Source organism: Coregonus clupeaformis, chromosome 23, assembly GCF_020615455.1.
Source record: "Coregonus clupeaformis isolate EN_2021a chromosome 23, ASM2061545v1, whole genome shotgun sequence".
Classification (NCBI taxonomy): domain Eukaryota; kingdom Metazoa; phylum Chordata; class Actinopteri; order Salmoniformes; family Salmonidae; genus Coregonus; species Coregonus clupeaformis.
Window position 1 is genome coordinate 27617624 of NC_059214.1, and position 25781 is coordinate 27643404.

The following is a 25781-nucleotide window of genomic DNA, read 5'->3' on the forward strand; positions in this document are numbered from 1 at the left end:
TGAACTGTGAATATCTAATTAGGGAAGCTTTAATGCATCAGCCATTTTTATTTAAAATCAAATCAAATTTGATTTGTCACATGCGCCGAATACAACAGGTGTAGACCTTACAGTGAAATGCTTACTTACAAGCCCTTAACCAACAATGCAGTTTTAAGAAAAATAAGTGTTAAGTAAAAAAATGGATAACTAAAAAATAAAAAGAACAAGACCCACCTCTTCTGTCTTCATAATACCAGACTGCCCCATAAGCACTGTCATAATATACAGTTGTATGTGAGGGGAATTGTTGATGAGGACACCAGAAAGTGAAGACTTTAACCCCAAAATACACCGTCTGGTTATGGGCAAGACTTACACGACACAATTCATATTTGTGTCTGTGAAAGACCTACCCACATGTGCAAAGTACTTTAATCAATCACCTAACCAAACCTACATGTACATATTACCTCAATCAATCACCCCAACTACCTTGTACCCCAGTACACTGACTCGGTACTCCTTGTATATAGCCTGTATATAGCCTCGTTATTGTTATTTTATTGTGTAAAAAAATGTTTTAATCTATTTGCTAATTTTCGTACTTTTTAACTGCTTTGTTGGGAAATGGCTCGTAAGTAAACATTTCACGGTAAAGTCTACAGTTGTTGTATTCGGCGCATGTGATATTTATTTTATTTTATTTTGATACCTTTCAGAGTCTTTGCATCTTCATGTCAAGATGTTTCAAACAACCGCATGTCATTTAGTTCTTCTCTTCTCTGTCCTTCAACAAACTACTTCAAGAAGTTTACATCAGTAAGTAAATATAAACAAGAGAAAATAATTTGCTTTCCTTCTCGAGCCTAAAACTTCCTGTTGTTTGAGGAAGCTAGAGTTCAAAGGTAATCTCTACTCCCCTGACCTTGGTCCTCACAGCCCAACACAATGCATCCTGGGACGGAACAATACCAGCAAGTCAAACAAGGCTTTCCCCCAATGACCGACAACAGCTTTCAGCTTCCTTGTGACTCAGTCAGTCACATCTGTTTCTATAAGGCCAGGGCTCTTTCTCAATTAATCTTTCCTCAATTCCACGCATCCTCTTGCATCGCTTCCTTCCCAAAAGGCATTGGAGGAGAAGGTCTATGGGAAGGGACCTTGGACCTTCACCTTCAATACGGTTGAGGAGGCTAGGAGAGAGGATGTGAGGAACCATGGAAAGATTCAATGAGAAAGAGCCCTGGTGTTTGGCCAACTGGGGCCAAACTGGTCTGGGTCCAGAAAATTGAAAGTCCTCTCTAGCTTCTCTAAACAGGACCTTGAGGTTAAGGACTTGTCTGAGGACAGATCTGGGTCTTAGTCAGTGCGCAAAGTCACACATTTCTCAAGATGCTCCAAAACATTCTCTGTTTTGTGGAAAATAAGGACAAGGAGAGAGAGAAATTGACCTGAATGGCTTTCTTTCTCGCTTCTCCCAAACAAAACGACTGCCTGATATTTGAGATAATGGTTATTGAAAGTGGGGCATTTGGGAGAGAGAATTGGCACACTACCCTGTATTTTCGAAAGGAAATAGAAAATCACAAAAAGCCTCCCTGCAATACCTTCCTTACATTTACGGAGGACGAAAACAATCATCAGAAATGGCAGCTGCTATGCTCTACCGAACGGAAGAATGCAATTCAACAAGAGAGCCACCTGGTCAGACTAAATGTGTGTCTTTCGGAGTTAAAGAGACAGAAATACAAGTTGAACTAAACACTTTATTTACCGCTCTGCAGACTTCAACAGCCTTTCTCTCTCGTTCTATCTCTCGCTCTCTTTCACTGCACTCTAATCATCTGAGAGAATGGTTCAGGTGGGTGAACAACATCTCAGAGTAGATAATCTCAGCGGCCATCCACATGTTTAAATATGATGTAGATACCTGACTCTCCAATTCAATATGTGTCAGTACTTTTATAATGCAAACAAATTCCCCTTGAGGAACATTCAAGAGGTATTAATTTAACATCAGACTAAACTGAACGAAAGAACATAAGACTCCAGTTGACTCAAAACAATGGAGAGGGCGATTTTGGATAAAATAACGAAATTTCACCTCCATGTTTGGAAGAATATCCTGCTGGAATTTTCATTCCAGTCACATGGGAAGGAGTGACTCTTGACCCAAAAATACTCTCAGTGGATGGTTGAGAGGACAAGCTGGCTGAAGAGTGAAGCTGAGAAAACAGTACGTCTTAGTTGGCCTGGAGTTTGACTTGGAATACAAATTGACGTCCCCAAGGCTGTGCTATTAGTGGCATGGCAGGGCTAGGTTAGAGCACCCTGATGGGTTGAACTGTGTGTCCTTTCAGTTTCAAATAAGTTTGGTTGGAGAGAGAGATAGATAGAGAGAGAGAGCGAGTAGAGAGAGACTGAGATGGATAATTTAGTTCTAGAGAGAGGAGTTTGTGTGAGAGAGAGAGAGAGAGAGAGAGAGAGAGAGAGAGAGAGAGAGAGAGAGAGAGAGAGAGAGAGAGAGAGAGAGAGAGAGAGAGAGGAGAGTAGAGGTATAGAGGTGTAGAGGGATAGACATACAGTGAGGGAAAAAAGTATTTGATCCCCTGCTGATTTTGTACGTTTGCCCACTGACAAAGAAAGGATCAGTCTATAATCTTAATGGTAGGTTTATTTGAACAGTGAGAGACAGAATAACAACAAAAAAATCCAGAAAAACGCATGTCAAAAATGTTATAAATTGATTTGCATTTTAATGAGGGAAATAAGTATTTGACCCCCTCTCAATCAGAACGATTTCTGGCTCCCAGGTGTCTTTTATACAGGTAACGAGCTGAGATTAGGAGCACACTCTTAAAGGGAGTGCTCCTAATCTCAGTTTGTTACCTGTATAAAAGACACTTGTCCACAGAAGCAATCAATCAATCAGATTCCAAACTCTCCACCATGGCCAAGACCAAAGAGCTCTCCAAGGATGTCAGGGACAAGATTGTAGACCTACACAAGGCTGGAATGGGCTACAAGACCATCGCCAAGCAGCTTGGTGAGAAGGTGACAACAGTTGGTGCGATTATTCGCAAATGGAAGAAACACAAAATAACTGTCAGTCTCCCTCGGCCTGTGGCTCCATGTAAGATCTCACCTCGTGGAGTTGCAATGATCATGAGAACGGTGAGGAATCAGCCCAGAACTACACGGGAGGATCTTGTCAATGATCTCAAGGCAGCTGGGACCATAGTCACCAAGAAAACAATTGGTAACACACTACGGCGTGAAGGACTGAAATCCTGCAGCGCCCATAAGGTCCCCCTGCTCAAGAAAGCACATATACAGGGCCGTCTGAAGTTTGCCAGTGAACATCTGAATGATTCAGAGGAGAACTGGGTGAAAGTGTTGTGGTCAGATGAGACCAAAATCGAGCTCTTTGGCATCAACTCAACTCGCCGTGTTTGGAGGAGGAGGAATGCTGCCTATGACCCCAAGAACACCATCCCCACCGTCAAACATGGAGGTGGAAACATTATGTTTTTCTGCTAAGGGGACAGGACAACTTCACCGCATCAAAGGGACGATGGACGGGGCCATGTACCGTCAAATCTTGAGTGAGAACCTCCTTCCCTCAGCCAGGGCATTGAAATAGGGTCGTGGATGGGTATTCCAGCATGACAATGACCCAAAACACACGGCCAAGGCAACAAAGGAGTGGCTCAAGAACAAGCACATTAAGGTCCTGGAGTGGCCTAGCCAGTCTCCAGACCTTAATCCCATAGACAATCTGTGGAGGGAGCTGAAGGTTCGAGTTGCCAAACGTCAGCCTCAAAACCTTAATGACTTGGAGAAGATCTGCAAAGAAGAGTGGAACGAAATCCCTCCTGAGATGTGTGCAAACCTGGTGGCCAACTACAAGAAACGTCTGACCTCTGTGATTGCCAACAAGGGTTTTGCCACTAAGTACTAAGTCAATTTATAACATTTTTGACATGCGTTTTTCTGGATTTTGTTGTTGTTATTCTGTCTCTCACTGTTCAAATAAACCTACCATTAAAATTATAGACTGATCATGTCTTTGTCAGTGGGCAAACATACAAAATCAGCAGGGGATCAAATACTTTTTTCCCTCACTGTATAGAGGGATAGAGGTATAGAGGTATAGAGGTGTAGAGGGATAGACATATAGAGGGATAGAGGTATAGAGGTGTAGAGGTATAGAGGTATAGAGGTATAGAGGTGTAGAGGTATTGAGGTATAGAGGTGTAGAGGTATAGAGGTGTAGAGGGATAGAGGTATAGAGGTGTAGAGGGATAGAGGTGTAGAGGGATAGAGGTATAGAGGTATAGAGGTATAGAGGTGTAGAGGTATAGAGGTATAGAGGTGTAGAGGGATAGAGGTATAGAGGTGTAGCGGTATAGAGGTGTAGAGGGATAGAGGTATAGAGGTATAGAGGTATAGAGGTATAGAGGTATAGAGGTATAGAGGTATAGAGGGATAGAGGTGTAGAGGTGTAGAGGGATAGAGGTATAGAGGGATAGAGGTATAGAGGTGTAGAGGGATAGAGGTATAGAGGTGTAGCGGTATAGAGGTGTAGAGGTATAGAGGTATAGAGGGATAGAGGTGTAGAGGGATAGAGGTATAGAGGGATAGAGGTATAGAGGTGTAGCGGTATAGAGGTGTAGAGGGATAGAGGTATAGAGGTATAGAGGGATAGAGGTGTAGAGGGATAGAGGTATAGAGGTATAGAGGTATAGAGGTGTAGAGGGATAGAGGTATAGAGGTGTAGCGGTATAGAGGTGTAGAGGGATAGAGGTATAGAGGTGTAGCGGTATAGAGGTGTAGAGGGATAGAGGTATAGAGGTGTAGCGGTATAGAGGTGTAGAGGGATAGAGGTATAGAGGTATAGAGGTATAGAGGTGTAGCGGTATAGAGGTGTAGAGGGATAGAGGTATAGAGGTGTAGCGGTATAGAGGTGTAGAGGGATAGAGGTATAGAGGTATAGAGGTATAGAGGTGTAGCGGTATAGAGGTGTAGAGGGATAGAGGTATAGAGGTATAGAGGTGTAGCGGTATAGAGGTGTAGAGGGATAGAGGTGTAGAGGGATAGAGGTATAGAGGTGTAGAGGTGTAGAGGGATAGAGGTGTAGAGGGATAGAGGTATAGAGGGATAGAGGTATAGAGGGATAGAGGTATAGAGGTGTAGCGGTATAGAGGTGTAGAGGTATAGAGGTATAGAGGGATAGAGGTATAGAGGGATAGAGGTATAGAGGTGTAGAGGTATAGAGGTGTAGAGGGATAGAGGTGTAGAGGGATAGAGGTATAGAGGGATAGAGGTATAGAGGGATAGAGGTATAGAGGTGTAGAGGGATAGAGGTGTAGAGGGATAGAGGTGTAGCGGTATAGAGGTGTAGAGGTATAGATGAATAAAGAGATGGGGATAGAGACAGATTGTGTGAGGTTTGTTCTGTTGGCTGTAGAGGGTTGTAACTCCCTCCAGACTGTATGCTCCTGCAGATCCAGGCTGTTTACCTTCCAACCCTGCAGAGCTCAACTATTACCTCTCACAAGGAAGCTCAACTGGCCTAATCCACCTCCTCACCTCTCCTCTTCCCCCTCTCGCTCAATCTCACTCCATCTCCAACCTCCAGCCTTCATTCACGAACCCTTTTCATCCCTCTCCCCCATCTCCCTTCAACTTCAACCGCCACTCACAAACCCCTCACCTCCTCCCCATCTCCCTCCATCTCCAACCTACATTCATAAACTCCTAATCTCCTCGCCTCTTCTCACATCTCCCACCTTGACTCACAAACCCCTCTCTCCATCCATGTCAGTGGTAGGACGTTCCCATCCATGACTTCTCCTACACCAGTAGGCTATAGGGTCAAGTCAAGCCAGAACACATTGCATGCTCTGTAACTCCCACTTACACTATGTGAATATGGAGGTTGTCTGTCTTACCACACTACCCTGACATGGAGTAGTATGAAGACGACCTTATGAAGCCACTGTCATGCCCTCTGTAACGTGGAGGAATGTGTGAGTGAGCGGGCTTTGAGTGAGGGAAGCACAGTCCAGACTCTCCAGATCAAAAGAAGACAAAGACACAGAATACTGTACCTGCCTGCAGTACCTTCCAGAGGTTGAATGGAAAAATACACAGGGACAGGTCTGACGCAGTTCACAGCACCAGAGAAGAAAAAGCCTACACAACATGGTAGAGAAGAAAATCAATCTGCACACTGGTCTAATGTAAGCCTAAGCTTCCACAAGTGCTCCATTCTTTTAATTTTGTGGATGTGTGCATACCATTCCCTTAGAAATACACAAACAAGCATGAGTCAACCAAACATACTGTATATCTCACTGACTGGTGTGAATCTCTCTACTCTGAGGTTTGGGACTGGCTAGCTGAGGACTCAAAGCCTTGTATTCTCTCTCTCTCTCTCTCTCTCTCTCTCTCTCTCTCTCTCTCTCTCTCTCTCTCTCTCTCTCTCATTGTTCCTGTGAGCAGGCCCACTGGTGGGGCAGGCAGTCTACATCACAGAAACACACTTTCAGCAGGGGCCAAGAGGACAGAGTGTGTGGGTGGGACTCAATCAGAGAATCACATTCCCCTCACCACATTCACATACCTCACTCTCGCTCCCCTACAGAGAGAGGATGAAAGAAAGAGAGAGAGATGGAGAGAGAGAGAGAGAGAAACACAGAAAGATAGAGAGAGCTGGATTGAGACCGAGAGAGAGAGCGATAGAGTGCATGCAGAATTCTACAAAAATATCCTCAGTGTACAACGAAAAACACCAAATAATGCATGCAGAGCAGAATTAGGCCGATACCCGCTAATTATCAAAATCCAGAAAAGAGCCGTTAAATTCTATAACCACTTAAAAGGAAGCGATTCCCAAACCTTCCATAACAAAGCCATCACCTACAGAGAGATGAACTTGGAGAAGAGTCTCCTAAGTAAGCTGGTCCTGGGGCTCTGTTCACAAACACAAACAGACCCCACAGAGCCCCAGGACAACAACAACAACACAATTAGACCCAACCAAGTCATGAGAAAACAAAAAGAGAATTACTTGACACATTGGAAAGAATTAACAAAAAAACAGAGCAAACTAGAATGCTATTTGGCTCTTAACAGAGAGTACACAGTGGTAGAATACTTAAGGAAAGCTTTGACTATGTACAGACTCAGTGAGCATAGCCTTGCTATTGAGAAAGGCAGCCATAGGCAGACCTGGCTCTCAAGAGAAGACAGGCTATGTGCACACTGCCCACAAAATGAGGTGGAAACTGAGCTGCACTTCCTAACCTCCTGCCAAATGTATGACCTTATTAGAGACACATATTTCCCTCAGATTACAGAGATCCACAAAGAATTCGAAAACAAACCCAATTTTGATCAACTCCCTTATCTACTGGGTGAAAAACCACAGTGTGCCATCACAGCAGCAAGATTTGTGACCTGTTGCCACAAGAAAAGGGCAACTAGTGAAGAACAAACGCCATTGTAAATACAACCCATATTTATGTTTATTTATTTTCCCTTTTGTACTTTAACTATTTGCACATTGTTACAACACTGTATATATATACATAATATGACATTTGAAATGTCTTTATTCTTTTGGAACTTCTGAGTGTAATGTTTACTGTTAATATTTATTGTTTATTTCACTTTTGTTTACTATCTACTTCACTTGCTTTGGCAATGTTAACATATGTTTCCCATGCCAATAAAGCCCTTACATTGAATTGAATTGAGAGAGAGAGAGAGAAAAAAAAGACAAGAGACAGAGAGAGGATGGGGGGGGGGAGTGAGAGACTTTCCAGGAAGAAGAACACTGACGATAGTGTCAGATATTCAAAGTCCTTGTTTTACCTGAGAAGGACGCAGTGATCCCATCAAATGGTCCACCTCCAGTGTGTGTGTATGTGTTTGTTTAGAAGACAAAGGAGATCATTAATTTACATACACCCTCCACCACACCTACCAGCTCAGAATCCTATACACACAGAGCTGAGAGCTCCAAGTGTGTGTGTGTGAGCGCATTCTATCGGTATCAGGGGAAATTCTTTCATTTTCTGCAGCTTGGCAGAAGTAGCTACTCCTCCATAAAGACAAGAGAGGCGGGCTATAAAATCCATTCAGACCTTTTGAAGGCATTCCATGGATGTGTCCTGTGCAGGTATTTCATGCTAGGTTAGGTGTGTGTTGGGCTGGCCAGAAAACCTTGGAATCTATGAGGGCCAGAGGGGGAGTGCTTAGTTGGACTGTGGTGAAAGAAAGACTCCGGGATGCTGACCTTCTAGGCAGAGTTGCAAAGAAAAAGCCATATCTCAGACTGCCCATCTTAATCTTTTATTTTTATTGGCCTGTCTGAGATATGGCTTTTTCTTTGCAACTCTGCCTAGAAGGTCAGCATCCCGGAGTCGCCTCTTCACTGTTGACATTGAGACTGGTGTTTTGCGGGTACTATTTAATGAAGCTGCCAGTTGAGGACCTGTGAGGCGCCTGTTTCTCAAACTAAACACTCGAATGTTTTTGTCCTCTTGCTCAGTTGTGCACCGGGGCCTCCCACTCCTCTTTCTATTCTGGTTAGAGGCAGTTTGCGCTGTTCTGTGAAGGGAGTAGTACACAGCGTTGTACGAGATCTTCAGTTTCTTGGCAATTTCTCGCATGGAATAGCCTTCATTTCTCAGAACAAGAATAGACTGATGAGTTTCAGAAGAAAGTTATTTGTTTCTGGCCATTTTGAGCCTGTAATCGAACCCACAATTGCTGATGCTCCAGATACTCAACTAGTCTCAAGAAGGCCAGTTGTATTGCTTCTTTAATCAGCACAACAGTTTTCAGCTGTGCTTTCATAATTGCAAAAGGGTTTTCTAATGATCAATTAGCCTTTTAAAATGATAAACTTGGATTAGCAAATACAACGTGCCATTGGAACACAGGACTGATGATGGGCCTCTGTACGCCTATGTAGATATTCCATTAAAAATCTGCAGTTTCCAGCTACAATAGCCATTTACAACATTAACAATGTCTACACTGTATTTCTGATCAATTTGATGTTATTTTAATGGACAAAAAAAATTCTAAGTGACCCCAAACTTTTGAACGGTAGTGTATGCTGAGCACTTGTTGGCTGCTTTTCCTTCACTCTGCGGTCCAACTCATCCCAAACCATCTCAATTGGGTTGAGGTCGGGTGATTGTGGAGGCCAGGTCATCTGATGCAGCACTCCATCACTCTCCTTCTTGGTCAAATAGCCCTTACACAGTCTGGAGGTGTGTTGGGTCATTGTCCTGTTGAAAAACAAATGATAGTCCCACTAAGCGCGAACCAGATGGGATGGCGTATCGCTGCAGAATGCTGTGGTAGCCATGCTGGTTAAACGTGCCTTGAATTCTAAATAGATCACCGATAGTGTCACTAGCAAAGCACCCCCACACCATCACACCACCTCCTCCATGCTTCAGGGTGGGAACCACACATGCGGAGATCTGTTCACCTACTCTGCATCTCACAAAGACAAAGCGGTTGGAACCAAAAGGACAGATTTCCACTGGTCTATTGTCTATTGTTCGTGTTTCTTGGCCCAAGCAAGTCTCTTCTTCTTACTGGTCTCTTTTAGTAGTGGTTTCTTTGCAGCAATTCGATCATAAAGGCCTGATTCACACAGTCTCCTCTGAACAGTTGATGTTGAGATGTGTCTGTGACTTGAACTCTGTGAAGCATATATTTGGGCTGCAATCTGAGGTGCAGTTAACTCTAATTAACTTATCCTCTGCAGCAGAGGTAACTCTGGGTCTTCCTTTCCTGTGGCGGTCCTCATGAGAGCCAGTTTCATCATAGCGCTTGATGGTTTTTGAGACTGCACTTGAAGAAACTTTTATGGATTGACTGACCTTCATGTCTTAAAGTAATGATGGACTGTCGTTTCTCTTTGCTTATTTGAGCAGTTCTTGCCATAATATGGACTTGGTCTTTTACCAAATAGGGATATCTTCTGTATACCACCCCTACCTTGTCACAACACAACTGATTGGCTCAAACGCATTAAGAAGGAAAGAAATTCAACAAATGAACTTTTAACAAGGCACACCTGTTAATTGAAATGCATTCCAGGTGACTACCTCATGAAGCTAGTTGAGAAAATGCCAAGAGTGTGCAAAGCTGTCATCAAGGCAAAGGGTGGCGACTTTGAAGAATCTCAAATATAAAATATATTTGGATTTGTTTAACACTTTTTTGGTTATTACATGATTCCATATGTGTTATTTCATAGTTTTGATGTCTTCACTATTATTCTACAATGTAGAAAATAGCAAAAATAAAGAAAAACCCTTGAATGAGTAGGTGTGTCCGAACTTGTGACTGGTACTGTATATACATTGAGTGTACAAAACATTAAGAACACCTGTTCTTTCCATGACATAGACTACCAAGGTGAATCAAGGTGAAAACTATGATCCCATATTGATGTCACTTGTTAAATCCACTTCAATCAGTGTAGATGAAGGGGGGGAGACAGGTTAAAGAAGGATTTTTAAGTCTTGAGACAGTTGAGACATGGATTGTGTATGTGTGCCATTCAGAGGGTGAATGGGCAAGACAAAATATTTAAGTGTCTTTGAACGGGCGATGGTAGTAGGTGCCAGGCGCACCAGTTTGTGTCAAGAACTGCACCTCTCTGCTGTGTTTTTCACTCAACAGTTTCCCGTGTGTATCAAGAATGGTACACCACCCAAAGGACATCCAGCCAACTTGACACAACTGTGGGAAGCATTGGCGTTAACATGGGCCAGCATCCCTGTGGAACGCTTTGGACACCTTGTAGAGTCCATGCCCTGACGAATTGAGGCTGTTCTGAGGGTGCAACTCAATATTAGGAAGGTGTTCTTAATTTTTGGTATACTCAGTGTATACGTATATACATATATAAGGGTGTGTATAGACAATATGGACAGTATATGAATAGAAACGGTGTGTACAGCAGTAGTTATTTAGGATGAGCCTTGACTACAATACAGAATATAAATATGAAGTGGGTAAAACAGTATGTAAACATTATTCAAGTGACCAGTGTTCAATGACTATGTATGTACATAAGGCAGCAGTCTCTAAGGTGCAGGGTAGAGTACCGGGAGGTAGCCGGCTAGTAACAGCGACTAAGTTCAGGGCAGGGTACTGGACCCTATAGTAGTATAGGCAACACGCAGGTTGACTCTAATAGCATCACAGAGAGAGGAGAGATGAGAGGGGAAGCGAGGAATGGAGGGAGGGAGGGAGGGAGGGAGGGAGGGAGGGAGGGAGGGAGGAAGGGGAGGAAGGAAGGAAGGAAGGAAGGAAGGAAGGAAGGAAGGAAGGAAGGAAGGAAGGAAGGAAGGAAGGAAGGAAGGAAGGAAGGAAGGAAGGAAGGAAGGAAGGAAGGAAGGAAGGAAGGAAGGAAGGAAGGAAGGAAGGAAGGAAGGAAGGAAGGAAGGAAGGAAGGAAGGTGCAAAAATGCAAAAAGGTTCATATAAGGAAATCAGTCAATTGAAATAAATTAATTAGGCCCTAATCTATCGATTTCACATGACTGGGCAGGGGTTCAGCCATTGGTGGGCCTGGGAGGGCATAGATCCACCCACTGGGAGCCAGGCCCAGCCAATAAGAATGAGTTTACTCCGCAGGGCTGAAGCCAGCCAACACTGTGGTCCCCCAGGATTGGGTTGTATAGCTCTCTCCTGCTGTGCAGGGGTGGTTACTGGTTAACAGGCTAATAGGCTAGCAGGCAGGAGAGGGAAGGAGGAGGAGGAGGAGGATGGGTAGTTTGAAGCAGCATCCTTCCATCTCTTTCATCTGTTTAAGCATACTGGCAGGCTCAGATCCTATCCTCCTCCTATTAACTGGGCAGCAGCAATGTTCTGTGCTCATCGATTTGGGCCCTGGCATTCCTAGTGACACCTCCAGTTAGAACAGAATGAAGTGGGAGCCGCTTTGTTTATCCCTCAGCTCAATATAAGCCAAGAAAGTATGTGTGCGTGTGTGCATGCGTGTGTTTATGTGTGCGCGCTTGCGTGCATCTGTGTGCATGCCAAGCAAGTGGGGTATAGATGTTGAAAGATGGGCATTTGATTCAGGACTGCCAGAACCGTTTTACAGAGTAGAGGAACTCAGTTGGCGAAACTCAGATGAAACAAAAGTATACCCTAAGAACCCCAGTCCTCTTCCACATTCAAAAACAAGACAACAAGAGCACCAAAACAAAGCACACATTGACATTGACTTTGGCACACTGGTGGCAGCTGCTCACATATTATGTCACTATGCTGTGACTGTTCTGAAAGAGCACTTTGTCAGAGAATCCCAAGTCTGGGTGGTGACACGCTTTCATACACACATCTCAATGCAGTCGAATAGGCTGTAGTGCTATAGTAATATGAAAATGTATGTACTCACTACTGTAAATCGCTTTGGATAAGAGTGTCTGCTGAATGACTAAATTGTAAATGTAAAATGTAACAGTAGCTATAAAGACATCACATTACCATGGAGACCTGCCTCTTCTCTCTACCCACCTGAGACCGGACTGAAGCAGAGAGAAACACGCACGCACACAGGCAGGCAAGCATACGCGCCCACACACGCATAGTATATGCACACACACACACACACCATACACATATAGTATATGCACGCACGCACGCACGTACACAAACACTCACGCACACAATTAATCACACTCACTCTCTTTCTCCACCCCATCCCCATTCGAGGAGCTGAAAACACTCCAGTCCCAAAACAACAGAATCAATACCAGCAAGCCAACGCTGTCTGACTGCTGCCAGGAAAGTTAAAGAGAGGAGCAGCAGACCCGAGGAGTAGAGAGAGGAGTACAGAGGGATGAAGAGGAGAAGAGAGGCAGGTCTGGGAGCCCAGCAAAAGAGGAACGCTGGCTGCGGACAGATGAGTGTGGGTTGTTATCCACCAGTGACGCACGCACACACAGGGGAGAGGAAGAGGTGGGTTGGAAGCTCAGCTTACCTGGATGAGAGACACATTGTTGAGACTCAATCTGAAGAGGAAGTTTCTGTGTAGAATCAACAGAGAGAGGAAATAACAGTTAGCTTAAACAGTTATAAACTTAATAAACACTTAGTTTACATGGCAGTTTCTGTTACAGTGAGTTCAACTCAGGGCACTGATTCTTTGTAGTCAGATAAGAACTCTCTGAAACTAGAAGTGGTTTCAAATAGACCAGCTGCCCAAATTATTTTTTATAGTGAAACTATACTAAATATATTCACGTCACCAAATAGTTGATTAGAACACACTGTTTTGCAATGAAGATCTACAGTAGCCTCAACAGCACTCTGTAGGGTAGCACCATGGCGTAGCTGGAGGAAAGCTAGCTTCTGTCCTCCTCTGGTTACATTGACTTCAATACAAAACCTAGGAGGCTCATGGTTCTCAACCCCTTCCATAGACTTACACAGTAATTATTACAACTTCCGGAGGACGTCCTCCAACCTATCAGAGCGTTTGCAGCATGAACTGACATGTTGTCCACCCAATCAAAGGATCAGATAATTAATCTAGTACTGAAAGCATAAGCCACAGCTAGCTACCACTGCAGTGCATAAAAAGTGGTGAGTAGTTGACTCAAAGAGAGAGAAAGACAATAGTTGAACGGTTTTGAACAAATTCATTTCTTTAAAAATGATGGAGAATCAAGAGAGAGAGTGTGATGAGGTGGTGTTGAAGGAGTCAGGCGCAGGAGGGTAAATCACAGAATAACAGGCTTTAATCCGCAAAATACAGGTTTACGCAGAAATGCGTCAAACACACTCCAGGGCACAAAACAGGCGCACTGGAAAATACAAGGCACACGGGAAAATACTCCCGTCGATACAAAATACACGAGCTCCACCAAGCTTCACTAAGCTCCACAATAAGCAATCACCCACACAGACAAGGAAGCAGAGGGAACCCTTATACAATGACTAATGAGGGAATAAGTACCAGGTGTGTGTGATTGAAGACAAGACAAATGGAGTGATGATAAATGGATCGGCAGTAGCTAGTAAGCCGGTGATGCCGAACGCCAAAACCTGCCCGAACAAGGAGGGGAGGCAGCCTCGGCGGAAGTCGTGACAGAGAGCTAGCTGTATTTCGTAGTATTTTTTTCACTTTCACTTAGCTAGCAAATTCAGCTAGCTAGTTTAGCCTACTCAAACAGAGAGGGATGCTATGTTAGCTAGCTGGCTATGGCTATCCAACACTGGAACGTTTCCAAGTCAAAGTAAGCTTTTGGTTTTATAAATGTATTACCACCGGGGTCCGCCAGTGTAACTGCTAAATTGCTTACTGACTGTACTGCATGATTGTAGTGGGTTTACTAACGCGTTAGTTCTAGTAGCTATGTTGACTATGACATTAGCTAATATGGTGACAACGACGTAGGCTGTGTGTAGTGGTTAGCGGTTATGATGATCAGGGGTTTATTCATTCCACCGATTCTGTTGAAAAACGTTTCTTAAACAGAAGCAAACTGAACCAAGCGGGGAAAAACATACCTGAATTTGTCCAATAGAAACTTTCGTTTGCAACTGTTGGACTAATGATTACACCCTAGATCAGCTAGATGCAGGCAAGAGTGTGCAAGGTGGTATTGCATGTGTCACTGTCTGTCACCTTGATTGATCAAATTTTTCTCTCGACCTGTGCACCTACGTTGTAAACTTTCATTCATAGGCTAGGTTGTAGCAACCTCATGATGGGTATAGGGAAAATTAGAGTATCATGTAGTAGCCTAAACCTATCGATGTTACATTGAGCTGGGTGAATGGAATATGAATGACAGTCATCCAATATGCTGTAATAGAAATAAGGCCATGCTCATAAATAAATAAAAATCGCCCTCCCTCATCTTACAAGGAAACGACCGCCACAGATACATGATTATCACTTTAAAATTATTAATCTCCACATTGTCTATGAAAGAAAGTGAGGAATTCTCAGCAGCAGCGCAGTATAGGGCCAGGCAGAGTGATTTGCATAAGGGATACATTAACACATGAATAAGGGATCAATTAACAAATTAATAAGGGATAAATGAAGGAATGAATAAGAGAAAAATGAATAAGGGATAAATTAACACATGAATAAGGGACAAATGAACTCATGAATAAGGGATCAATGAACAAATGAATAAGGAATAAATGAACACATGAATAAGTGATAAATGAACTCATGAATAAGGGATCAATGAACAAATGAATAAGGGATAAATGAAAACATGAATAAGGGATAAATGAACACATGAATAAGGGATAAATGAAGGAATGAATAAGAGATAAATGAATAAGGGATAAATGAACACATGAATATGGGATAAATGAACACATGAATAAGGGATAAATGAACACATGAATAAGGGATACATGAACAACTGAATAAGGGATAAATGAACACATGAATAAGAGATAAACAAACAACTGAATAAGGGATAAATGAAGGAATGCATTCTTACCTTGCCCCCACTATCAACTCATTCCTGGTCAGGTCAAGGGTCAGTTGGGAGTAGTCTCTCACGCCCGGGTGGGAGAAAATAGTGATCCAAGGACTCAGGGCTGAAAGAGAGGAATAAAGGAGGGAATGAGAGAGAAAGAGATTTAAAAGGAATCACGAAATTATAAATTAATATTAAACAATAAAGGAATCACCAAATTAAAAGGGGTCACACAGGGCAGAGACTGAGGGGGAATGCTAATATGGTATAAATCTGAACTAACTTATTAAATCGAATTGATCAAAACAGGATAATTCTTTATCTGGTTAAAAATCAACAAGGAGGCTATCTTAACCCATAAAAACGTATTCCTCTGTGCCACATACAGTCCCCCCTCAGAGTTACCCTACTTCAATGAAAATAGTTTCTCCATTCTAGAGGGGGAGATTAGTCACTTTCATGCCCAAGGCAACGTACTGGTCTGTGGAGACCTGAATGCTAGAACAGCAGAAGAACCAGACACTATTTACAGTCATGGGGATCAACACCTACCGGGAAGCAACAACTTTTCCCTCCCTACATACCTCCCCAGAAACAACTATAACAAAGTGAAAAACAAAAATGGAGCACAGCTCCTGCAGCTCTGTCGAACACTGGGTCTGTACATAGTCAATGGTAGGCTAAGAGGGGACTCTTTTGGTAGGTGCACCTACAGCTCAGCCCTTGGCAGCAGTACTGTACAGTCGTGGTCAAAAGTTTTGAGAATGACACAAGTATTGGTCTTCACAAAGTTTGTTGCTTCCTATATGGATGGTGTTAAGAGATAGAGAAGTATTAAATGGAGTTGAAGGATGGGACTAATAACAAATAACAACAAATAATAACAAGATAACTAATAATGTAAGCATATCGTGTCCATAATAAGTATATGGGTTGTATGTTGGGAGCTTTTGGGAAAGAGCACAGTTAGAAAGATATGGCATATAGAAGCAAACCGGATGGACATCATGAAAATGATCGGAGAGGTTGAGAGTAGAAGAAGTTCAGGAGCAAAAACAAATAAAATTGAATTATTGTAAAATTGACTGTGTCCATAAGGTGTAGATAGTAAGTATAGGCTGGAAGTAGAGGCCTGGGCATTGTTGTTCACTAATTTACCCCAAGTAGGGAAAGGATGCCGGGGTTGAAAAGTAATAAAGGGGAGTATATATATATAAAAAACATGGGGGATTGGAAGTGATGCAGACAATTACATTGATGGAAGTTACAATCTATCTACAATATTAAGCTGATATGAAAAAAAAGGTTGTTGCTTCAGTGTTTTTAGATATTTTTGTCAGATGTTACTATGGTATACTGAAGTATAATTACAAGCATTCCATAAGTGTCAAAGGCTTTTATTGACAATTACATTAAGTTTATGGAAAGAGTCAATATTTGCAGTGTTGACCCTTCTTTTTCAAGACCTCTGCAATCCGCCCTGGCATGCTGTCAATTAACTCCTGGGCCACATACTGACTGATGGCAGCCCATTCTTGCATAATCAATGCTTGGAGTTTGTCAGAATTTGTGGGTTTTTGTTTGTCCACCCGCCTCTTGAGGATTGACCACAAGTTCTCAATGGGATTAAGGTCTGGGGAGTTTCCTGGCCATGGACCCAACATTTCGATGTTTTGTTCCCCGAGCCACTTAGTTATCACTTTTGCCTTATGGCAAGGTGCACCATCATGCTGGAAAAGGCATTGTTCGTCACCAAACTGTTTTTGGATGGTGGGAGAAGTTGCTCTCGGAGGATGTGTTGGTACCATTCTTTATTCATGGCTGTGTTCTTAGGCAAAATTGTGAGTGAGCCCACTCCCTTGGCTGAGAAGCAACCCCACACATGAATGGTCTCAGGATGCTTTACTGTTGGCATGACACAGGACTGATGGTAGCGCTCATCTTGTCTTCTCCGCACAAGCTTTTTTCCGGATGCCCCAAACAATCGGAAAGGGGATTCAACAGAGAAAATGACTTTACCCCAGTCCTCAGCAGTCCAATCCCTGTACCTTTTGCAGAATATCAGTCTGTCCCTGATGTTTTTCCTGGAGAGAAGTGGCTTCCTCGCTGCCCTTCTTGACACCAGGCCATCCTCCAAAAGTCTTCGCCTCACTGTGCGTGCAGATGCACTCATACCTGCCTGCTGCCATTCCTGAGCAAGCTTTGCACTGGTGGTGCCCCGATCCCGCAGCTGAATCAACTTTAGGAGACGGTCCTGGCGCTTGCTGGACTTTCTTGGGTGCCCTGAAGCCTTCTTCACAACAATTGAACCTCTCTCCTTGAAGTTCTTGATGATCCAATAAATGGTTGATTTAGGTGCAATCTTACTAGCAGCAATATCCTTGCCTGTGAAGCCCTTTTTGTGTAAAGCAATGATGACGGCACGTGTTTCCTTGCAGGTAACCATGGTTAACAGAGGAAGAACAATGATTTCAAGCACCACCCTCCTGTAAAGCTTCCAGTCTGTTATTCTAACTCAATCAGCATGACAGAGTGATCTCCAGCCTTGTCCTCGTCAACACTCTCACCTGTGTTAACGAGAGAATCACTGACATGATGTCAGCTGGTCCTTTTGTGGCAGGGCTGAAATGCAGTAGACATTTTTTTGGGGGGATTAAGTTCATATTCATGGCAAAGACGGACTTTGCAATTAATTGCAATTCATCTGATCACTCTTCATAACATTCTGGAGTATATGCAAATTGCCATCATAAAAACTGAGGCAGCAGACTTTGTAAAAATTAATATTTGTGTCATTCTCAAAACTTTTGACCACAACTGTAGAGTGCAAACAGTACAGAAATCTACCAAAAAGCAATTAGTAGTCAAAAAATACAATCTCTCCTGGACAACATTTTAGCCTTAACATTCTCCTACAGCAATGAAGGTGTACATTTGGCCGTTTGGAACATCAACTTTATATTTGACAAATTAGCCTCCTTGGCTAAAATAAAGAAACATAAGAGCAAACCAAAAATAATAGATAATGAAAAATGGTTTGATAATGATTGCAAAAATCAAAGGAAGTCATTGAGAAATATATCTAATAAAACACACAGAGAACCAGACAACAAAAATATACACCTTCAGTATTGGGAAACACTGAAGCAATACAAACATACACTGACAACAAAAAAAGGAACAGCACATTAGAAATCAGCTGGATGTAATTGAGGAATCCATAGAATCGAACCACTTCAGGGAGATTTTGAATAAATTAAACAAACCTCATCATGAGGAATTGGCTATCCAAAATTGTGATATGTGGAGAAATCACATTGCAAACCTCTACAGCAATATAACAAAGATACTGTATATATACAAGAAAAATTTAATATCCTTGAATCAGCAGTCAAATACTATCAGAATCCTGTGGATACCCCAATTACAGAAAGATAATTATTGGAAAAACTATACACTCTCCAACCCAAGATGGCCTGTGGTGCTGATGGTATTTTAAATGAAATGATCAAATATACAGACCACAAATTCAAATTCAAATTGGCTATACTCAAACTCTTCAACATTATCCTCAATGCAGGTATTTTCCCCGATATTTGGAACCAAGGATTGATCACACCAATCTATAAAAATTGAGACAAATTTGATCCAAATAATTACAGAGGAATTTGCGTTAACAGCAACTTAGGGAAAATTCTCTGCAGTATCATAAATAGCAGCCTACGTCATTTCCTTGATGAGCAGATTACCGCACAACAGACCACATTTATATCCTCCACACTCTAATTGACAAACAAGTAAACCAAAACAAAGGCTAAATATACTCATGTTTTGTAGACTTCAAGAAAGCATTTGATTCAATTTGGCACAAAGGTCTTTTTCATAAACTAATAGAAAGTGGTATTGGAGGGAAAACATATGATGTTATTAAATCAATGTACACTAAAAACAAATGTGCGGCAACAAGTAAACAGACTTCTTCTCTCATGGACGTGGAGTGAAACAGGGCTGCTCAATAAGTCCAACACTATTTAACATCTACATTAATGAATTGGCAAAAACATTAGAAGAATCTGCAGCACCTGGTCTCACCCTACACAACACTGAAATCAAGTGTCTGCAGATGACCTGGTGCTACTGTATCCCACTAAGGAGGGGTTACAGCAGCATCTAGATCATCTGCACAGGTTCTGGCTCTGACAGTTAAAATTTTTACATTTGAGCAGACGCTCTTATCCAGAGCGACTTACAGTTAGTGAGTGCATACATTATTTTTTTATTTTTCATATTGGCCCCACGTGGGAGTCAAACCCACAACCCTGGCATTGCAAATGCCATGCTCTACCAACTGAGCTACATCCCTGCCGGCCATTCCCTCCCCTACCCTGGACCAATTGTGCGCCGGCTACGACAGAGCCTAGATTCGAACCATCTCTAGTGGCACAGCTAGCACTGCAATGTAGTGCCTTAGACCACTGCGCCACTCGGTTAACCTAAAGAAAACAAATATAATGATATTCCAAAAGAGGTCCGGAAATCAGGATCACAAATATAAATTATATTTAGACACAGTTCTATTAAAACACACCAAAAGCTACACGTATCTAGGACTAAATATCAGCAACACAGGTAGCTTTTACATGGCTGTGAATGAGCTGAGAGACAAAGCAAGAAGAGCATTCTATGCCATTAAAAGGAACATTAAAATCGAAATTCCAATTAGAATCTGGCTCAAAATATTCCAATCAGTTATAGAACCAATTTCTCTATATGGCAGCGAAGTATGGGGTCCACTCTCTAATAATGAATTTACCAAATGGGACAAAATACTGCATGCAGAGTTTTGCAAGTGCAAAGAAAAACTCTAAATGACGCATGTAGAGGAGAACTGGACCAATACCCCCTCCTTATTCCAATAGAATTTTACAACCATCTAAAAACAAGCAACCCCCAAAACATTTAATCACACAGCCCTACAATGTCAAGAGATTAAACAAGAGAAGAGTCCCCTTAGTCAACTGGTTCTGAGGTTCACTAACCCAAACCAACCCCATAGAGCCTCAGGACAGCACTCAGAAAATCTGGCCCAACCAAATCATCACAAAACAAAAGTAAAAATATATCACCTATTGGAAAGACACCACAAAAAATCGAAGTAAACTTCAATGCTATTTGGTTCTAAACAGACAGTACATGGTGGCAGACTATCTGACCACTGTGACTAATAGAAAACTGAGGAAAACACTGACTAGGTACAGACTCAGTGAGCACAGTCTGGCTATAGAGACCGGTCGTCACAGGCAAACCTGGCTGCCCAGAAAGGACAGGCTGTGCTCACTCTGCTCCAGGGGAGAGGTAGAGACAGAGCTGCATTTCCTATTACACTGTCACATACTCAGACCTAAGAGAATCTTTCTCTTCCCACATTATCATTCAGTACAAAGAATTAGAAAATATTAAAGATTAAGAAGAAAATAACATATTTATTGGGTGAAAAGCCAAAATGTGCATGTCATGTGGCTTCTCAGTCAGGTTGAGACTGGTCTACTACTATTGCTTTAATGTATTGTTATTCTCATTAATATTGTAGTTGCTGTTAATGGTAATCCCATTTCCACTACTACTATTATAATAATAATAATTATTATAATAATAGTATTATTATTGATGCCTTATTGCTGTTGTTCCCACCATTCTTTGTTATATGTTTACTTTGACAATGTAAGTAATTTAACTTGCCATGTCAATGAAGTCTACTGAATTGAATTGAGAGAGAAAGAGAGAGAGAGAGAGAGTTATGTTAATTAAGGACCACAGAGACTGTTTCTCTACTATATTGTAACATGATGAATCTGTCAAACTCTTGGCCTCTTTGGGCAGCGTGTTCAGTAGAGTTAAATTAAAGGTGACAGCAGCATGAGTAATGTCTGTGAAATAATTCTAATAAAGAGATTCAGAACATGAACACTTCTAATTCACATTGAAGTGGGTTACAATAGATGTCCTGAAAACACACTGGAAACACCCTCTGCTCTGATATGGTTGTCATGATCCATTTTGTGTTGTTATAGTTTCAACAAAACATAGTGTATCTTTCTTTACATTGTCATAGAAACAAACAGCACATTATCACCGATTTCCCCTTTGCATATGGTTTCAGTAGGCCTATAATGTAAATGTATGAAGTAGCATCTAAGAGGGGCACAGATGTCTGTTAGTGCGAAACGACCTATGCTTTGTGGCTTGCAGCAGCAGTGAATGAGTGATTGGGAAGATTGTGATTGTGTCCAGCTACTGGCAGCCTCCTCTGTTCTGCTCCCTTCTGCCCCGTGCCCCGAGCTCGGAGCCCCCTGTGGGATCCAGCAGAGAGGGACAATGCTGTAGCCACATCAAGTCTGTAGCCACATCAAGCATACGGATCCTAATGCAACACAATGCCCAGTCAAAACGACCCCTTCCAGGACACACGCCAGGCTCCCAACCACAGCCACAGTGGCCGCCATTTCAGACATTTGGCACTCGCTTTCACAAATCAAAACAGTTTCTCCAAGCAGAGTCACAGGGAGTCACACAGTAGAGTGGCGGGTCCTTTAGTGTAGCAGAAAAAAGACACAAAAAGAACATTTTCTACCAAAAGGGCCCAGCTGATCTGCATGTGACCTGAGCGTGGGTTTACTAAATGGATTTCTCCACATGGGAGACTGTAAGGCGAATGGGATTTATAATTTTTTGATGTAGAACACAATATCACAGCAGTTGGTTGCTTAGATTCATCATTGTAGTTGATGTGTAGTGTGTTTAGTAGCATATAACATGACAGAAAGCCTTTTAAGACATTTTCATAATTCACTGTGGACTTCAAAAACTATTTCATTTTTGCCCCTTGCAAGACAACTTTGGGAATCCTCATTTTGTTTACTGCATGAAGCTACAAATGCATTTGCCATTTAGGGAGGAAGTGAGTGTTTGAATTTGAAAAAATAACAAAACTAAAGAGATTAAAGAAACAAAAGAAAGCTAATTCTGATTAATCTCTCTCATGATATCGTGAACTAAAATACAACCTCACTGTCAGCTTTAGAGAGGAAATTCATAGCTGGGATGATATAACCATTCACACTTAACTGAATTCTTGGCAAAGCTCTTGGGAAAACCAATTAGACCCACAGATTTCCAATACATTACAGCCTTTAACTAAACCAGCGAATGAAAAGACTACAGTAGGATTGATTAGAACCATATGGCCCCATTATCCTGAGCATCCTTTATTAAGACATAGTGAGACGGGAGCAGAGTAATCATAGGGATGGATTATTAAGACAAAACTAGACAATAGCAGAGTAATCATACACTCTTAGAAAAAAGGGTTCCAAAAGGGTTCTGCGGCTGTCCCCATAGGAGAACCCTTTTTGGTTCCAGGTAGAACCCTTTTTGGTTGCAGGTATAACACTTTTGACTTCCATGTAGAACCCTCTGTGGAAAGGGTTTTACATGAAACCCAAAAGGGTTCTACCTGGAACCAAAAGGGTTCTACCTGGAACCAAAAAGGGTTCTTCAAAGGGTTATACTATGGGGACAGCCGAAGAACAATTTTATGTTCTAGATGACACCTTTTTTTCAAAGACTGAATGGTGGAGCTGGTGGTATCTCATCCACTAGGCATGGCATGTATCTCTGATATGTTTGCAGACACACTTTAAAGGGACAATCTGCAATTCAAACAATAACAACGCAGGCACCAATGCTTTGGTACAAAGCTTAAGGATGGGGCTTAAAAAATGTAACCACTCTAAAATTCCTAGACAGAGCTATGGATGCAAGAACTGACAATCCTTGAGAAATTATTGTTTTAACCATGTGTTGAGGGTATATAGTACAATAACACTGCTTACAAACAAAGGAGTAAAGCAAGCTTCTATTTTGGGTTCTGAAGGTGTATGACAGTTGAACTAAGCTCAAGAGGCATTTATAAGTTAAGAATCAATAGGTATATATCATTAATTAAAAAGTCTAAAAATAGATGTACCAATTGCAGATTGCCCCTTTAACACACATCCACAAAAACTAACATCCAACCCTCTCAGGTTGAACATGTAATTATGTGGTTTAATGTCTTGTATGGGGATGTGCTCGTCTAGAAAACACACACGAAACAAGAACACACACACACACACACTGAACGAGAAGAAACATCTACATGTCAAACTGTGTGATTAATGGCTGTGGATGAAGCCTGGAGCGAGGGGGAGAGAGAGAGAGGGGAAGAAGAGAGAGAAGAGGGGACATTTCTCTCACAGGCTTATCCAAAAACCTCCTAAACCGTGTTGAAGATTAAACATCGTTATAGGGGTGGGGGTGGACTGTGCAGAGAGCAACAGAGTGTTTGTGCTGTACTGTACATCTTCTTATACAATCAACTCCCAAGATGGTAGTCAGATCAGAACAGATCAGATCAGAACAGAACAGATCAGAAAGGGTTGCCTTGGCTATTTAAGAACATCCACACCACATTCCCTAAACACTGTCAACACAGTCACACATTGCAACAACCATGTCAGAGTTTGGTTAAGTGAAGTGGTTCCCCAGGGGCCTCAAACTAACTAGCACGTGTACCCAGCATACGATGGCTGTCTGGGCGTGCTGTACCGAGTGTGCGAGGAGAGACAGGGGGAGTAGGAGTGTAGTATACTGTATGCATGTGTGTGTGTGTGTGTGTGTGTGTGTGTGTGTGTGTGTGTGTGTGTGTGTGTGTGTGTGTGTGTGTGTGTGTGTGTGTGTGTGTGTGTGTGTGTGTGTGTGTGTGTGTGTCAGTGTGTGCATGCAAACATACCAGGAGAGACAGTGTGAGTGGGAGTAGTGTTGACAGCAGTGTGAGCTCTCCGGGTGTAGGAGGTTGTTGATAACCTCTGGGTCATCCCATACACACGCACACAAACACCAGCCAACAAACACATAGAGACACATAGAAAGGACACCATGTCTAATGTCTAATGCAATCCAGTTGGATCTGTGTCCAACAAGTGAGTAATGTTTAATAAATAAGCCAAGAATTTGCTCTGTTGCCAGGTGTAGAAACCGATTTTGATCTTGTTCAGAAATTGTTCATGGGTTACATATCCTTTCTTTGATTGAACTGTAATAACGTCACTCAGAGATAAATGTTCTAGTACATGCAGGAGCACTTTATAAGCCTGCAAAGTGGCCAGCTGAATTTGATTCACTTGTGACAGCTTGGCTTGTTTACTTTGTTAAAAGGCTTTCTGACAGTAAAGGCCTTTCTATCTTGACAGACATTTATCCCCACGCTAACAAATGGTCTTATATGGGTGGCCAGCTCCCTTCACCTCATAAAGTCTGTCGGGCAATCCATCACACACACACACACACACACACACACACACACACACAGCGACAGACAGACAGACAAACAGAGAACAATTAAGAGAGATAAATATGAAAGCCCTCCACCCCAGTAGTCGCCCCTGGCCTGGATCTGCAGTTGATGGACGATTATTAAATGTTTTCACTGATCTGCAGAGCGACAGATTAATGCATTAGCCACCAGAGCTGGCGGGAGAAGACACTGCCTTAGACACTCGAGGGACATGAATCATAACCTTTATATACCCGCATTGACAGAATTTTAAAAAGACACAGCTTTTCTTCACAGAAAGACAGCCTCTACTGAATAAGAAGTAGTGTCTCTGTCTCGCCGCAAACACTGTATAATAGGTATACACAAGAGGGCTTGGCAGCTACAAAGGCAGCTTGGAAAGCCCACCAAATTTGTTCTTAGTAATTGCATAATTAGACGACAGACAGTTGAGGGAAAGGAAACTCAAACTCTCTCATGAGCGTAATCCAGATCCGTTCATCTCATGCAATCTGATGGAATCCCTCTAATTTGTACACTAAAACAACATGAAAGGACAGCCCGATAAAGACAGACAGACCTCATCATTCTGCCACCACAGTCTTCCTTTACCTAATCCAGTAAAGTGTTGTGGGTAGCTTGTTGAGTTAGCTACTATCAGATCTGTTGGGCATCAGGGTTATGATGTAAACACAGTTTAAGAGTCATGCAATTTGTTGATCCTGATCCTGATGATTAGTCCTATCTAGTCTAGGAGGTCTACTCTGTGATGGCTGTTGTTTGAGTGTGACCCCAGATATCCTTCAGAAAGACAGGGCCTGGATACAACGTTTTTTAATTAATTTCTAATAGGAGATTATAGACAACTCTTTATTTCAGGATTCAAATCAAATCACCACAGTTTAATTAGAATGAGAGAGAGATTAT

The 25781-nt window shown here is 42.2% G+C and overlaps 1 protein-coding gene across 5 annotated transcripts in view; it reads right to left on the minus strand.

Moving 5' to 3' along the window:
* Positions 1-25781, minus strand: part of sema5ba (sema domain, seven thrombospondin repeats (type 1 and type 1-like), transmembrane domain (TM) and short cytoplasmic domain, (semaphorin) 5Ba) — a 189524-nt gene that overhangs the window by 100364 nt on the left and 63379 nt on the right. For all 5 annotated transcript variants that reach the window (XM_045206609.1, XM_045206608.1, XM_045206607.1 and 2 more), the window contains exons 4-5: positions 15503-15602; positions 13015-13060 (exon numbers count right to left, since the gene is read on the minus strand). In XM_045206609.1, the coding sequence (XP_045062544.1) occupies positions 13015-13060; positions 15503-15602 (146 nt within the window). The remainder of the gene's footprint in view (positions 1-13014; positions 13061-15502; positions 15603-25781) is intronic.